This window comes from Schistocerca gregaria, chromosome 3 (assembly GCF_023897955.1).
Source record: "Schistocerca gregaria isolate iqSchGreg1 chromosome 3, iqSchGreg1.2, whole genome shotgun sequence".
In the NCBI taxonomy this organism is placed as follows: domain Eukaryota; kingdom Metazoa; phylum Arthropoda; class Insecta; order Orthoptera; family Acrididae; genus Schistocerca; species Schistocerca gregaria.
In genome coordinates, this window is record NC_064922.1 from 680,648,473 (window position 1) to 680,663,263 (window position 14,791).

At 38.1% G+C, this 14,791-nt stretch overlaps 1 protein-coding gene across 2 annotated transcripts in view; it reads left to right on the top strand.

Moving 5' to 3' along the window:
* The window catches only part of LOC126354004 (intermembrane lipid transfer protein VPS13D), a 488,122-nt gene that overhangs the window by 327,840 nt on the left and 145,491 nt on the right, over positions 1-14,791 (top strand). For both annotated transcript variants that reach the window (XM_050003313.1, XM_050003314.1), the window contains exons 46-48: positions 2,129-2,330; positions 2,413-2,617; positions 4,047-4,226. In XM_050003313.1, coding sequence (XP_049859270.1) covers positions 2,129-2,330; positions 2,413-2,617; positions 4,047-4,226 — 587 coding nt within the window. The remainder of the gene's footprint in view (positions 1-2,128; positions 2,331-2,412; positions 2,618-4,046; positions 4,227-14,791) is intronic.

Sequence of the window (14,791 nt, forward strand, 5' to 3'; positions counted from 1 at the left end):
TGCACTGTGACTTTAGGAACTGTGGGATTTGTTACAACAAGGGTCTTTAATTCATTATTAATGGAAGGAAGTTGCTGATAATTGAGGTATTTCATTAATTTAGCTTGGAACTTTTGTGTGTGTTCCAAGAGTGACTTCATGTATGTTGCTCTTTGTAATAGAGGTTAGATGTCTTTTGTGTGTATCTATCTTTATTGATAACAATTATTGTGAAACCCTCTTCTGCTTTGTCTGCTAAGGCATCATCATTCTGGAGTTTGTTATTGATGGTTTGGAGCACATTTATTATGTGCTGATGTTCCTTCATACCTTTGTGTTTTTGTATAGGTTTGTTAGCCTTGTGACTTAGCACTGTTTTTTCAATGTTATTAACTTCTAAAAAATCTGTTGTTATCTTTAATGAGCATGTGGTGTTATTTATGTTGTTGTAATTCACATTTGGTTTTAAATTGTTTTTCACTGTTAATTAGCTGTGCCATTTCATTCTCAGTGGACTATAAACAAATTATATTTGCAACTCTGGGATGCAGTTTGTAGATGCCACCAGTCTTCTTTTTACTGTTAATCGTTTGCTGAGGCAGTTGTATTCTTTTCTTGAGTCATCAAGCTATCTTTGATATGAGCTATGTATCTTATCTAGGAATTTGGTATACAGTATGAGAGGTATAACGGAATTGAATGAACTGGAATGTTACTTGCTTTAGTTTCAGATAGGAACAGTAGGTTTGTCAATTCAGATGTTCTATTGTTTTATTCAGTTGTTCTTTTTCACATTTTATTTAGAGTTTCTCACTTAGCAATATGTGCTTAAGTTGAGCTTGCTAAAAATATCTGTGAGAAATTAATCAATCACTGTGCAAAAGTGCCACATTATTTGTGGAGTCGAGTGTGTGATGATTGTAGGCGAGTCACACTCCAGCAGTAAACCATTGCTTGAAAGTTATGCACCATTCTGGTCATTTATTTACACTAATCAGAACCTCAGTATAAGATGTACTGTGCTTGTCCAAATCAAAATAGTTTGTTTCATTGAATTGTGCCAGTGACCTAAGCTGCAGCTAAGTCATTTAGTTAAAAACTGACTTAATTTTGTGACAAGAATCAATATTTTGTATAATTAATGATTCCTTTATTCTGTGTCAGTGTGTATGCTGTATCAAACTTCATAAAGGTTCACAAATATGTGCCAAACTTGGATTAGAACACAGATGTTGTCATTATACAGGTTGCAGATTATCAGCAGAGTTATCCATGCGTGCATTATGTCCGAGGAAGCCAATACTTCTCTCCTACTTTTCCATTTCCAAAATGCAAAATGTAGTTTCTCAAGACCTTGAAACACAAATTGAGAGCATAAAAGAAATCATTGAGGTGAAATGCTTTATTTTGTGTCCCATTGCTGCCACAAGAAGCAGGACAGTCTCACATAGTGGACTCTTATAACTATAACTCAGACTGGATGCTAGTTTTGCTTTTCTTATTTAGATGTGTTGAATGTTGAATAGAACTATGAAATTCTCAGAAGTCTCAGTATGTCTTTTGTTAATTCAGCTCATAGGCATTTGTCTTCAAAACATCATTTGAGACTGAGTGCTTAACTTTCCAAAATACACATTAATTGAACAGCAATACACATACTTCCACTTCATTGTTGAAGAGAACTTTGAAAATTGTGTGTAGTTCATTCTGCTGCTTCTTACATTTAATAAAAAATAGATAATTACATTGCTTATTAACTTATCATTAGAAGTCCAACATTACAAAATGTTTTAACTACTTATAACCTGTGGTGACATATCGTTTGTCACACATTGATAGTGCGAGAAGTCAATGTGACTCATAGTGAGTTTGTTTTGATCTGAGAACTGCAGTGTGGTTCGCGTCTGTGACAACAGCATGTGTTTCGTATATATCTCGTGTAGTCATATTTGAATAAAGTCTTCTGTATTGTTAATGTTTATCTGTCTTTTGTAGTTGGGTAAAGTGGTTAACTACTACATTGACAGCAATTTCTACAAATGGACCTGAATAGTGTTATTTGTCTTTGGGTTCCTGTTCACCATTCAAGAACCAAAATAATATTGATTTCCATATAGTCACACTGCTTCATAATAGTTTTATTTTACAGAAGCTGTGAAGTTTTTGCGAGTACCTGCATCTACTGCCATGCCTGTACCTCTCGCTCATGTCATGTCACAGCTTTGGATACGTCCTGTTGATCAACGTTACTTATATTGCACTCGTCCAATCATATGGAATCATGTGAGCAAACCAGGGGAAGTTGTTACAGAACATCGGCAGTGTCTCAGTAGCAGAGATCTTTGTTACAGGTTGGTATTCAACAAAATAATGACATTTTGAATAGTATTTGTAAATGGTATTCTTAAACACTTGTAATTTTCTTTGTAACAGATTTTGTGTGGCAGTGCATCGAGACAATTATCCTGTTGAAAAACCACTGGCAAGAAGTACATGGTTGCAACCAGGGCATACTATAACATTGTTCAGCCCTCTCTGCATAACCAACTTACTGCCATATGACCTTCACTTCAGTGTGTCAAAAGACCAAAAATTTGAAGGACATGTTCGTCCAGCAGAGTCGTTTAGTTTACATCAGGTACAGGATGATGATATTTTGACTTTCAAAAGAGTTGCTGATGTTCAAGAATAATATTCAGGAAGTTTCAATGAAACTAAGTAACCTCAAATTTTTAAGGTGTGTGCAGTGTAGTTAACATAATATGTATGTATTAATCCTCAGCCAAGAGGATAACACTATTTTTGTGCATACTAATTTAATGATGGACAAAGTCATCTTCATCTGGTGCAGCAGGTACTGATATCGAACGTGCAGAGGATCCTTACAGTCTGGTTGGAGCCCATCAGGAAGTGCATTTAAAATCGCTATTTGCAACATGTGACAAAGACAAACAGATAAGTTGTTTAATTGTCAACCTGCAGTCGTCAACTCAGACATATGCTCCATTTCTAATGACATTATTACTGACTGTATGTTAAAACTTAATCCTCCTTACTTCCTTTTAAGCAGACTCCCAGATAAAATTGAGATGGAATTTTGCTTTAGTTTGATGAATTAAATTCCTGGATTTTGTGACATATTTTATTTTATGTTGTTGTGAGAGTTTTTCATTTATTTTTGTGCTTGGTGTGTATATATTTTACAGTTTATTACTTACCTGAGACAGAATGTGGTGTTCACAGGAAATCCACATATACTGTTCTACTACTAGCACTACTGGAGTAATAGTAATTTCTTTTCTATGACTTGTGGTCTGGCTCATTAAACAAAAGGTGTGAATAATATTTTTGTAATCTTCATTAGAGGGAGCCAGTTTACACGAGGGTTCTTGTAGTAGTGTTCATTGTAGGCAAAATGTGTTTAGAAATGTTATTTGCATTACTGAGGCAAGTTTTGATATTAATAGCCATCATTGGGATCGATAAAAGCTTGTGTATTTCTTCATGGTTTCTGGTTAATTAACTCATAACACAATGGTTGAGTGGTTTTTGTTCTTGCGCTCTGCCATTGTTTTTAATTACTGCATAGTTTTGACAAGGGCTTCCTGTGTCCATGCCAGTAGCTTTAAAAGTTCAGTGTATGATCTGTTCACAATGTGAGACAATCTGATTTGACCCACTCTTGCTGGAGGGTCACACAGAATTTTCCCCCCTGTCCACTACATTTGATTGGTGTGTGTGTGTGTGTGTTTGTGTGTGTGTGTGTGTGTGTGTGTGTGTGTGTGTGTGTGTGTGTTTTACAAAGCTTGAAGGTCCTAATAATTACATTAAACTTCCTTGCAGTCCAAAGTTCATAAATCAGATCTGCATATATTTCTTTAGGGGGAAGCTTGAGGTTTTTGGAACCTTAGTTTTTGCATATAGATATCAGAACAGGATAAAACACTTTCAATTTTTTTTAACAGTTCATTCATTAAATCACTTTGCTGTAGGAAAATATGCTCCTTTTGTAGAGGCCAAAATGTTTTCCATATATGTATGTGATGCCAAAATCTCTTCATTTACAGGTAGACACAGAGGCTGCAGTGGAAATAAATTTCAGGTTGGAAAATTTTCCAGGAATTGGTACATTGATCATTCCATCAGGAAGTAGCTCTTTTAGTGGACGTGTTCGTGTTCAGGACCTCCAAGGGCGAAGACTGTATCTTCAGATTTCAGTGACTGTACGAAGAGGTACAGGATACAAGGTACATGACAGAATCAGATTCTTATATTTATAACTAGCATAAATATTTGCTGTCACAGTATACCATCTTGACATTCTTTGTCCCCTATTACCTTTCATCATTGTCATTGGAAGCATGGTAGTGACTAAAGAAAACATTAGCAGTACAGATTCTCTAAGCTCTGTGAGTAAACATTTATTGTCACACTGAAACTTCCAGGGCGAAAGCAAAAAACAAATATCATTATCATCATCAACATTCACTACAGTTCAACCATAATCAAGGAAAGATTTTTTTTTATTATGCCTGTATTATTAGGCAACATTATACATATGATACATAAATACAGAATGCTACACTGCACAAATGCAAATCAAATGTGAAATGTGAGATGGGAGACAAAGTGGGGCTTTATGTAAGTATTAAGGAGAATCTTGTTCAAGACCTCAGTTGTCTTCTGTTTCATAAGTTTTTTTCGTCCTCAGAGTATTGTCTGGTTGTTCAGATAAATGTTTGCACATTCTGTATAAAACGTCCAAATAACTTCTGTTTTATGTTTTGTAAATAATTGAATGATTATTACTTATACTACTGTGATGTGCTTATTTTCCCTAAAGGAAAAGTTTGTTTTCAGGTCCATTATTGTGGTTTTTGTATTGACTTTCCAACCCATTTGATGTAAAGCATCTCGTGTCACTCCTTAGGAAAGTATCTTCTGTGCTATAACATTCTTTAAGACCAAGCTGAATAAATACCTCAATTCTTGCACCAAAAAAGCAGTCACTAAAAGACAAAGCATCAATTCAATAATATAAAAAATTTCTATCTTAATTGCTAAGTATCTTTGTGTAATAACTAATTTCAGTGCCTTATGCACCATCATCAGATATAAAATGTTTGGCTATGAACCACACGTCAGTGTGAAATACAGTACCATAAGCAATAGTTGGCTGCTTATGATGCTGCAGTTAAATCTGTTCTGGAAGAACGTACATGGACAGCACAAATTTTAGTTATGGGTGGTGTCAACTATATAAAATACATCTTTATTAACCTACCTACAACTCAACTGTTTATAAGTGAATCAGTAATTTTATTGTATATCATCGTTGAGGATTCATCTACAAATGTGGCAGTGAAAGTCATGACTGTTCTCTCTCTTGTGGCACAGTGAAATGTTCAACCAAAATACCTTTGACTGCCCCCCCCCCCCCCTCCCGATTAGCAGCATATCTGGAGAATAAACACACAGCCATACCATAGATCATGACAACTGTTGAAATCTAGAAATCATCTTAGACATTTCCATATGTATTTAGTGAGCACAACAGCACTCTTGGTGATGAAAAGTATTGCTCAGGGAAAAGAAATGTGGTTGATCTACTATCTGAATGGTGTGTGAGAAATGGTCTTAATCTGTTGCTTTGCAAAATACCTGTATTTTATCAAAAATGCCAGAGCACCAGATGATTATGACCCAGATAAGTGGACTGTATTGCTAACAAAACAGGACTTACTCTGAATGTCTTACGTGCTGCAAGCTGTATGGTGTGGGCAACCTAACATGACACCATCATCTCATACTACAGGCTACTATGCTCTGCAGTGTACTACAAAAATCTTCTTTTTGGGAACACCACACAATACATGCTACAGAGATGGTGGTTACTGTACTCTCATCCCAGTGAAAGAATTCCTGCCCCAGTCAGACAATATGTGCAACCTATTTACCCACATCCAACTTTACATGTAAACTTCTTTTTTTGTCAGTTCATACACCAACTTGATTAATGCCAGATAAATGCACTCTCAAGATCTCACCAAGTTTGAAGCAGTCCAAATATAACCAAAGTCCACACAGTAGATGAGCTCACAGATTTACTTACAGCAGTTCATATAAATGAGTAAGTAGTAAAAATGCAACTGAGAATTGGTAGTAGCAGGTAACGTTTCATGCCTTGAAGGTAACCAGTGGGTAGGCCCATGTGGTAAGTGGTTGCAGTGCCAATGAGAGGTATACAAAAATATTCCGGAGGCACCATTGGAAGGTTGCTGTGTGTTGCCATCCGAGTCTGCGTTAGATGTCATCTGCTCATCTGTTGGGGATTCTAGATCTCTACTTCCTGTAAATGGCTCATATGGGTGGTAGTAGCACAGTTTATGATGGGACTGCCATAGAAGGGAGAATTCACAGAATGGGGTTAAATTTGGCATACTTTGATACATTTTGAGGTGAATTGGCTGCGATTCTCAAGATGTTGGTGGTGACAGGTGATGGAACTGGGCTAGAGGCTTACCAAGATGATCAGCCACTGGAGCTAGTGACACGGCTTCCATTGCCAGAGTCTCTGTTTGACTTATGTGGGAGCCTGTCATTGTATTACTGTTGATGGTTGGTACCCAGGCACAAGTTGTAAGGCAGTGTTGCCTCCAGAAGCAAGAAGTGTTTTTGCTGGAGCTTAACTACTTCCTCTGGCTTGTGAACAAGGCTGGCAGCATTAGGTTGTTGGATTTCCATGGGTGCAGCTTGTTGTGAAGACAAATCGCCTGCCCACACATCATGATGACAGTAAAGATGTTTTTGAGTCTGTTAGCTTACCTTGAGGCTCAGTGTCCTCCGTGGTATGCACCTTCACATGTGGGCTCTGAGTATACAGCTCATTTAAGAGTGAGGATGATGCTGTGACTTGAGTCTGTGGTTATCACTGGTGCAAGTTGAGCAACATCTGGCACTGCGTGCTATGAATTAGTTTTCCTGGGCTGTGGTTCTGGAGAGAACTGAGATCGTAGTAGTATTAGGACATGATGAAGGAGCATTCCGTGGAGGTGAAACTTGGGACATGCCTCATTTGTACTAGCTGGGAGGTCCCTCTGGCCATCAGTTTGAGCACACTTCATCATCAGGTCAAGCAGCAAGTCACTGGACAATTTGATACAGTGTAATCAGAAAACTATTAAGTGTATTTTGTAGGTCATACATCTCAGAACAGATTGTGTAACAATAAATTCTACAAAAAAGTTTGCAGTGCTGTAACTTGTTGGGTCTTTCTAGCAAAAAGGTGTGTGGATCAAACAGAGCAGAGAGTAGTTAATTATGTGTTTTTGGGTGTACAGCAAAATTCAACAACTTAAATATTGTGCATAAAAAACAATGGAAAATACTGGATGGAATAAAGACAATCTTACGAGAAGTATAGAATCTAATCACCATATAGAGCAGATGTGTTGCAGACAGGCACTACAGAGAGACTGCTACACGTTTGAGCTTTTGACCAAAAGGGCTTCTTCCAAACTAGAAAATGCATACACATTCACACAAGCACAACTCAAACCCACATGACTGCTGTCTCTGGGGCCCATGAGTCTGCCCTCAGTGCCCAGAGACAATGGCCGTGTGTGTGTGTGTGTGTGTGTGTGTGTGTGTGTGTGTGTGTGTGTGTGTGTGAGTTGTACTTGCATGAATGTGTGTGTGTTTTCTATTTTAGAAGAACACTTCTTGGCCGAAAGGTCAGATGTGTAGCAGTATATTTGTTGTGTCTGTCGGTGACTTAACATCTCCTCTAAATGGAGATACATTGCTAACCTGTTCATAATATTGTCATTATTATGCACAAAATTTATTCAGCAACTTAACCTGTGCATACACAAGCACATCATTAGTCAGTCAAGCTACAAAAACATGGGCGATTAAAACAAGGGGTAGTTTGTAATCAGTGATAAGATGAAACTCAGCTCCATGAAAATACACGTGGAATTTCTTAATGAAAACATACTCATAGGTGCCTCGCCAGTGTGTGAATAGTTAGCTTGTGCCAACGTGATGTGTTTTTGAGGCAAAGGCAAATTGTTACTGAGTGCTGTCAACATTTTCGTGAGAATATAATGCCAGTTCTGCACTGCAAAGCATCAGTATCAATAACAAGATGGTTGCTGGATGCACAAGTAATAAAAAAAAAGAGTGAGATTTTAAGGTGTAGTTACGATGTTTTGATAACCTTCTCACGACTGCAGTATCATTTGAATTTGCCACTTTTATTGTTAAGTCAGATTCTCCACAGAATTGGTCATGACAGAAGCATCTGGAAAACACTCATTAGAGGAAGAGAGAGGGCATCTTAAGACGTCACTTAATAACTTCATGATACTATAGGGTCCTAGAGAGGCCACAAATTTTAGTAGAGAGAGAGAGAGAGAGAGAGAGAGAGAGAGAGAGTGTTTAAAGAACATTAAATTTGTTTCGTTACTAAAATAAACTTATTGTAATAATTTAGTTGTCGACAAATTAGTGTAACTCCTTGCATTTAAGTGGTATGGACAGTTCGTGTGCAGCCTATATTTGCTGCTTCATAGGACTGAGAATTTTACTACTCAGAATATGACCTAAATGATCAACACTCATGTATGTGAAAGAAGGTTGTGAGATTCAGTACCATTACTACCTTGTAGCTATAATATCATCTAAATAATTAGCACGGTATGAAACCGTGGGGGAATTGTTGAAGGTGATTCACTGGCTACCCCAAAGATGATATAGTTGTACTTGCACAAGCTAGGATGATTACTGATTACCATGAGTTTCTTTGAGGCTTCATCTTAGGCAAACTGCAGATAGTTGTTGGCCAAGCAAAGCCTTGAGATGGTTGCCTCATGATAGCTTAGCCATCATTAGGGAAGGCATCAATCTCAAATAGTGACTGAACAGTAGCTTTAAAGTCATCTCACTATCTGCTTAACCCACTGGCTGGGTGCTATGGGAATGATGATTTTCTGCATTTGGAGGTACAGGAGTCAGTATCTATTTGGGGTGGATTAGAGAAAAAGGCAGTGTAGCTGGTTTAGGCTTGATTCAGACAACAAAATATGCCCTTTAATGTAACTGGATAGATAAAAAATCTACTCATCAAGCAGTGACTGGTACTTCGTGAGTAGATTTTCTTATCTGTCCTATTACATTATATTTTTAAAAATTGGCTGTTTTCCTTAAAATATGCTCTTTGCATGAGTTGCTCAAGTCATTAAATGCAGTATCATCTAGCAAGAAATTTACTGGAACTTGAATTTGAAATCTGTAGAAGGAAAATTTGTCCAGCTCAAAGCTTTTTGTCTACTAGTGGAATACCCCATTAACCTTTTTGTATGTTAATAATAAATGAAAATCACCTCAGCTACATTTTTACACTTTTATTGTGTTATGACTGGTTTTGTTTCTTTGGTCATTTTCAGGTTGCCAAGTTGTATTGAAGTCAGTACGTAGATGGTCTGGTTGTCATATATAATGTTAAATACAACATTCCAGAACTTTGATCATAAACGTGCTGCCAACCATTTGGCAGAAGTATGGTGAGTCAGCGTGGCATGCTGTGTACAGTAATGGAAGCAGAATGTTTACAACCAGTTTCTTGTATATTGTTTTTAACATTGCATTTGACAACCAGGCCATCTATGTAAAAATCCAAACCCTATCCATAGCTACTGGCATACAAGTGTGCCACTGTGTGCTCATGACAGTGCTATGGGTATCCTCTACATGGAGAAATAAGTTTGAGTGAGGGTATAATCCATCATCTGTCAGAATGAAGTACTAGATTCCAGTTGATAGGAAATTCAAAGACATAGTTCTTGATTTGCAAAGGATTGGGCATGGGTAATGCATATGTATGTAAAAGAAGGGAGCCAGACATTTATGGGGTAGTAAGGAGACATGATAGAGCAAAAGATAGCGGTAGTATCCCTGTCAGATGAACATACACTCATCAAAAAAGTTTTGCATCACCTCAGTTCTGAGAGTTCCAGAACCTGTACAGAAAATTGGATTATAGATCAACATAACCATAATTTCCACCCTTTTTATTGCTCATGAAAACCACACATTGCACGCTGTACCACATAGAGCGAGATCTTCAGAGTTGGTGGCCCAGATTACTGTGCTCACTGGTACCTCTAGTACACTGTAGCATGTCCTCTTTCATTGATGCATGCTTGTATTTGTCGTGGCGTACTATGCATAAGTTAATCAAAGCACCGGGCACTTTTCGTCCAGATTGTCTCAGTCCTCAATGTCGATTCGGTGTAAATCCCTCAGAGCAGTCGGCATGTCACATCGTCCATAAACAGCCCTTTTCAATCCATCCCAGGCATGTTTGATAAGGTTCATGTCTGGAGAACATGCTGGCCACTCAAGTCGAGTGATGTCGTTATCGTGAAGGAAGTCATTCACAATATGTGCATGATGGGTGCGCAAATTGTCATCCATGAAGACAAATGCCTCGCCAGTATGCTGCCGATATAATTGCACTATCAGTCAGAGGATGGCATTCATGTATCGTACAGCCGTTATGGTGCCTTCCATAATGGTGCCCCACATAATGCCACTCCAAAACAGCTGGGAATTCCACCTTGCTGCACTCACTGGACAGTGTGTCTAAGGTGTTCATCCTGACCAGGTTGCCTCCAGACACATCCCTGACGATTGTCTGGTTGAAGGCATGTGCGACCATCATCAGTGAAGAGAAAGTGATGCCAATCCTGAGCGATCCATTTGGCACGTTGTTAGGCCCATCTGTACCACTCTGCATGGTGTCGTGGTTGCAAAGGTGGACCTCACCACGAACATTGGGAATGAAGTTGCGCATCATACAGCCTATTGCGCTCAGTTTGAGTCATAACACGATGTCCTGTGGCTGCACGAAAAGTGTTATTCAACAAGGTGGCATTTCTGTCATGGTTCCTCCGAGCCATAATATGTATGTAGCAGTCATTCACTGCAGTACTAGCCCTTGGGCGGCCTGAGCAAGGCATGTCATCGACAGTGCCTGTCTCTCTATATCACCTCTATGTCCAAACAATATCACTTTGGTTCACTCCGAGACGCCTTGTTGAGAGCCCTTCCTGGCACAAAGTAACATTTGCAGACATGATCAAACTGCAGTATTGTCCGTTTAGGCCTAGTTGAACTACAGGCAACTTGAGGCATGTACCTCCTTCCTGGTGGAATGACTGGAACTGATCAGCTGTCAGACCCCCTCCATATAATAGGTGCTGCACATGCATGGTTGTTTACATCTTTGGGCAGGTTTAGTGACATCTCTGAACAGTCAAAGGGACTGTGTCTGTGATACAATATCCACAGTCAATGTCTATTTTCAGGAGTTCTGGGAACCAGGGTGATGCAAAACTTGTTTCATGTGTTTATTATGACTGGATCATATTCAGTTAGCAACCACTCAACCACTAGATGTTGGCATGAAGAAGAGATTCAGAGACCTACAACTGTCACTGTAATTGATGTGTGATATAATTTATTTTGCCCACTGGCAACCAGTCACACATTTATCATTACTTGCCACTGATTTCTTTCCATTGTAGCATTCTTACAAGCTACACTTTTAAGCTGCTTGATACTCGATATCTGAGAACTGTCTGGATTCCAGTTACATTTAGATTCCAGATTATATTTAGAGGTAATCACCATGAAAATAATTCTGGCTTCTGGTTTTTTAATGATGACTGTTACTTTCTGTTGACAAACCTAAATGACATAGTTGTCTTACCTGCATACCGCCATGGCAAGGTATTTCTTGGACAATAACAACATTGGTGTCAGAAACAGCAAAAATGACAGTAAGTGCACTTTGTCAAAATGTAGCAATACGGTGAATTGTAGTGGAACTTTCCACTTAACACACCTCCTGCAATCCTCCATTTCTTCAAGGAATAAATGAGATGATTTTCATGGATGTGGAACATATCAGAAAGTATAACATAAAAACACAAAACATTTAAACATAATACTTGTTACCCTGATCATATGTCAGGAGATTGTCGAAATGGGTGAATACAATGCGGTAAACAGGAACAGCAAATACTTATAGAATTAACATGCTGTCAGAGTGAAACACTGTTATGCACTATTAATAAATCATACATAAAATACCTAATCTTGACTGTTGTGACCAAGTGCTGTCAGAACTGAAATCTAACAGATATTTTTACTTAAGTTGGCTTAACAGTGTCTGTTGAGATATTCATCAATGGAGTAGGAGTTGCCTGTCAAAAAGTCTTTCAAACTCTGTTTAAACCATGCTTTATCTGAAACCAAGTTTTTAATGGTTGCTGGCAATTTATGAAAATGTGTGTTCCTGAATATTGGACCCCTTTTGGGACAAAGGTAAGTGATTTTAGATCTTTATGTAGATTATTTTATTCCTAGTATTGATACTATGTATTGAGCTATTGGTTGGAAGTAGAGATGTATTACTTGCAACAAATTTCATTAAGGAATACGTATACTGAGAAGTGGTGATTAGAATACCAAGTTCCATGAACAAGTTTCTACATCATGATCTTGAATTTACACCACAAATGATTTTTATCACACACTTTTGCACACAAAAAAGTTTTGTTCGGTTTGATGAGTTGCCCCAGAATATGATGTAATAGAATGAAAATAAGCAAAGTATGCAATTTTTTTACATATTTGTCTCTCCTATATCTGACATCATTCTCATGGCAAATGCAGATTTGTTTAGGTGCTTAAGCAGTTCTGTGGTATGCCCTTCCCAACTGGATTTATTATCAAGTTGTGATCCGAGAAATTTAACACTGTCAATCTCTTTAATCTGCATGTCTTCCTATGTTATAGACATGCTGAAAGGAATATATGAATGCAGAGTCTCGCAGCAGTAACATTGAATAAAATGTTCTCGGGTTTCCAACCACGTCAATTGTTTAAAACTACATGAGCTTTCGGCCAAGCACTCCTTGGCCATTGTCAAGTGGTATGACTGCCAGTGGGCTGTTGGTGTGCCCTTACATATGCTAGCTGCTGGCTGTGACGTCACTGGTGCCTGTCACATTGCCATATATTGATACATTTTGAGTCGGAGTTCGATGTGCCCTCTTCAACTGCGTGATCGCTGGATCCCATGCAGTGCTAAACTGCAAGCCACCGTCTCTATTCAGGGTGTTTGCTGTAATTTTTATTTCAATACCTTCCTTTATTAAACTGTCCCAGAAGCCGTTAGTGTGAGCCATGACAGAGGTATTGCCAAATTTTATGTGGTGACCGTTTTCTAACGCATGCTCTGCTAACGCAAATTTCTCTGGCTAGCGTAGGCGATAATACCTCTCATGTTCTTTCCTACTTTGTTCCATGTTGTGCACTGTTTGTCTGATGTACTTCTGGCCACACTCACAAGGTATTTTGTAGGCTCCAGGTGTTCTGAGACCTACTGTGTCTTTAACTGGTCTCAGTAGTTGACAAGATTTTCGTTGGAGGCCTGAAGATTGATTTGATCTTGTGTCTTTTCATCAGGCAACTTATCTTGCCCAACACAGGGCCACAGAATGACAGCAAAGCAAGTTTCTTTTCCTGCTCTTCGTCAGTGGTCTTATTCTGATATTTCCCAGAAATAACTTCTTTCGCTTGATGGGCGCTGTAGCCGTTATTCCTGAAAACCTTGCGTAGGTGGCTTAGTTTGTGGGGCAGGCTATCATCATCTGATATTACTCTTGCATGATGCACCAATGATTGTAATACTGTGCGCTTCTGTGCAATTCAATGTTATTGCCGCGAGACTCTGCATTCATACATTACGTACCTCTACACGGATAAAACATGGTGCAGCGTAAAATGTCTCGGAAAGGTGCTTGTCAAGAAGGCAAATTTAAGGTGTTTGCAATTCTACGTATACTTGTTACCAATGTCTCATTTATTTTGAGAGCTATGTGTCCTCTTACTTTTTGGCCCCACCTGTCTCTGTCTGCACTATATCCCATACAGTTTTTATTTTGTTGCCTGATGCAATTATCTTTTTTTTTTCATAATAAAGCTGCTTTTGATTTTGGTATTACTTGCTTCAATATTTTGCCGTATTATTTGTAATGCATTAAAATTCTAACATCAGAGCTGTTCCCTGATAGTACATACAGTCTCCTTTTTGTCACACATGATATCTTTATTCCTTTTGTAATCCACGGTTTATTTTTTGACTTCTGTGTGATACAAGTTACCTTCAGAGGAAAACAGTTTTCAAAACTGTAGGTAACTTTATTAATGAATGTTTTGTATTTTCCATTTGAGTCAGAAGTATTGTAACCATCTATCCAGTTCAAGTCTTTGAGCAGTTTCCTAAAGTTCTCAATTTCTGACTTATTTATTATCCTCCTGTACTCAGATTTAATAGATTTTTAATCCTGACAAGTTTCAACATTTAACAGAAGATCCTGCGTGTCATGATCAGATAGCCCATTTACTATTGCTTTTGTGACATGACTTTTTTCCCCTAGATTTGTGTACAAAGATATTATCAATACCAGTCTCAGAGCATTTACAGTAGAAACTAAATTAAACGATGGTGTTACTGACTGAAATAATTGTTCACTGATATAGCTTTTCAATAAATCCACATTGTTTTTTACCCTGATATGGGACAGCAGAGCTTCCAGATTTTTTTTTATGAAGAAGTTAAAATTTCCTGAAGGTGATTTGTATGTACCTACTATTATAAAGGACTTATTATGAAATACTACTTCTGTTGCACAACCTTCTAAGTGGTGCTCAAAGCAAAATTTATTAATATAAGTAT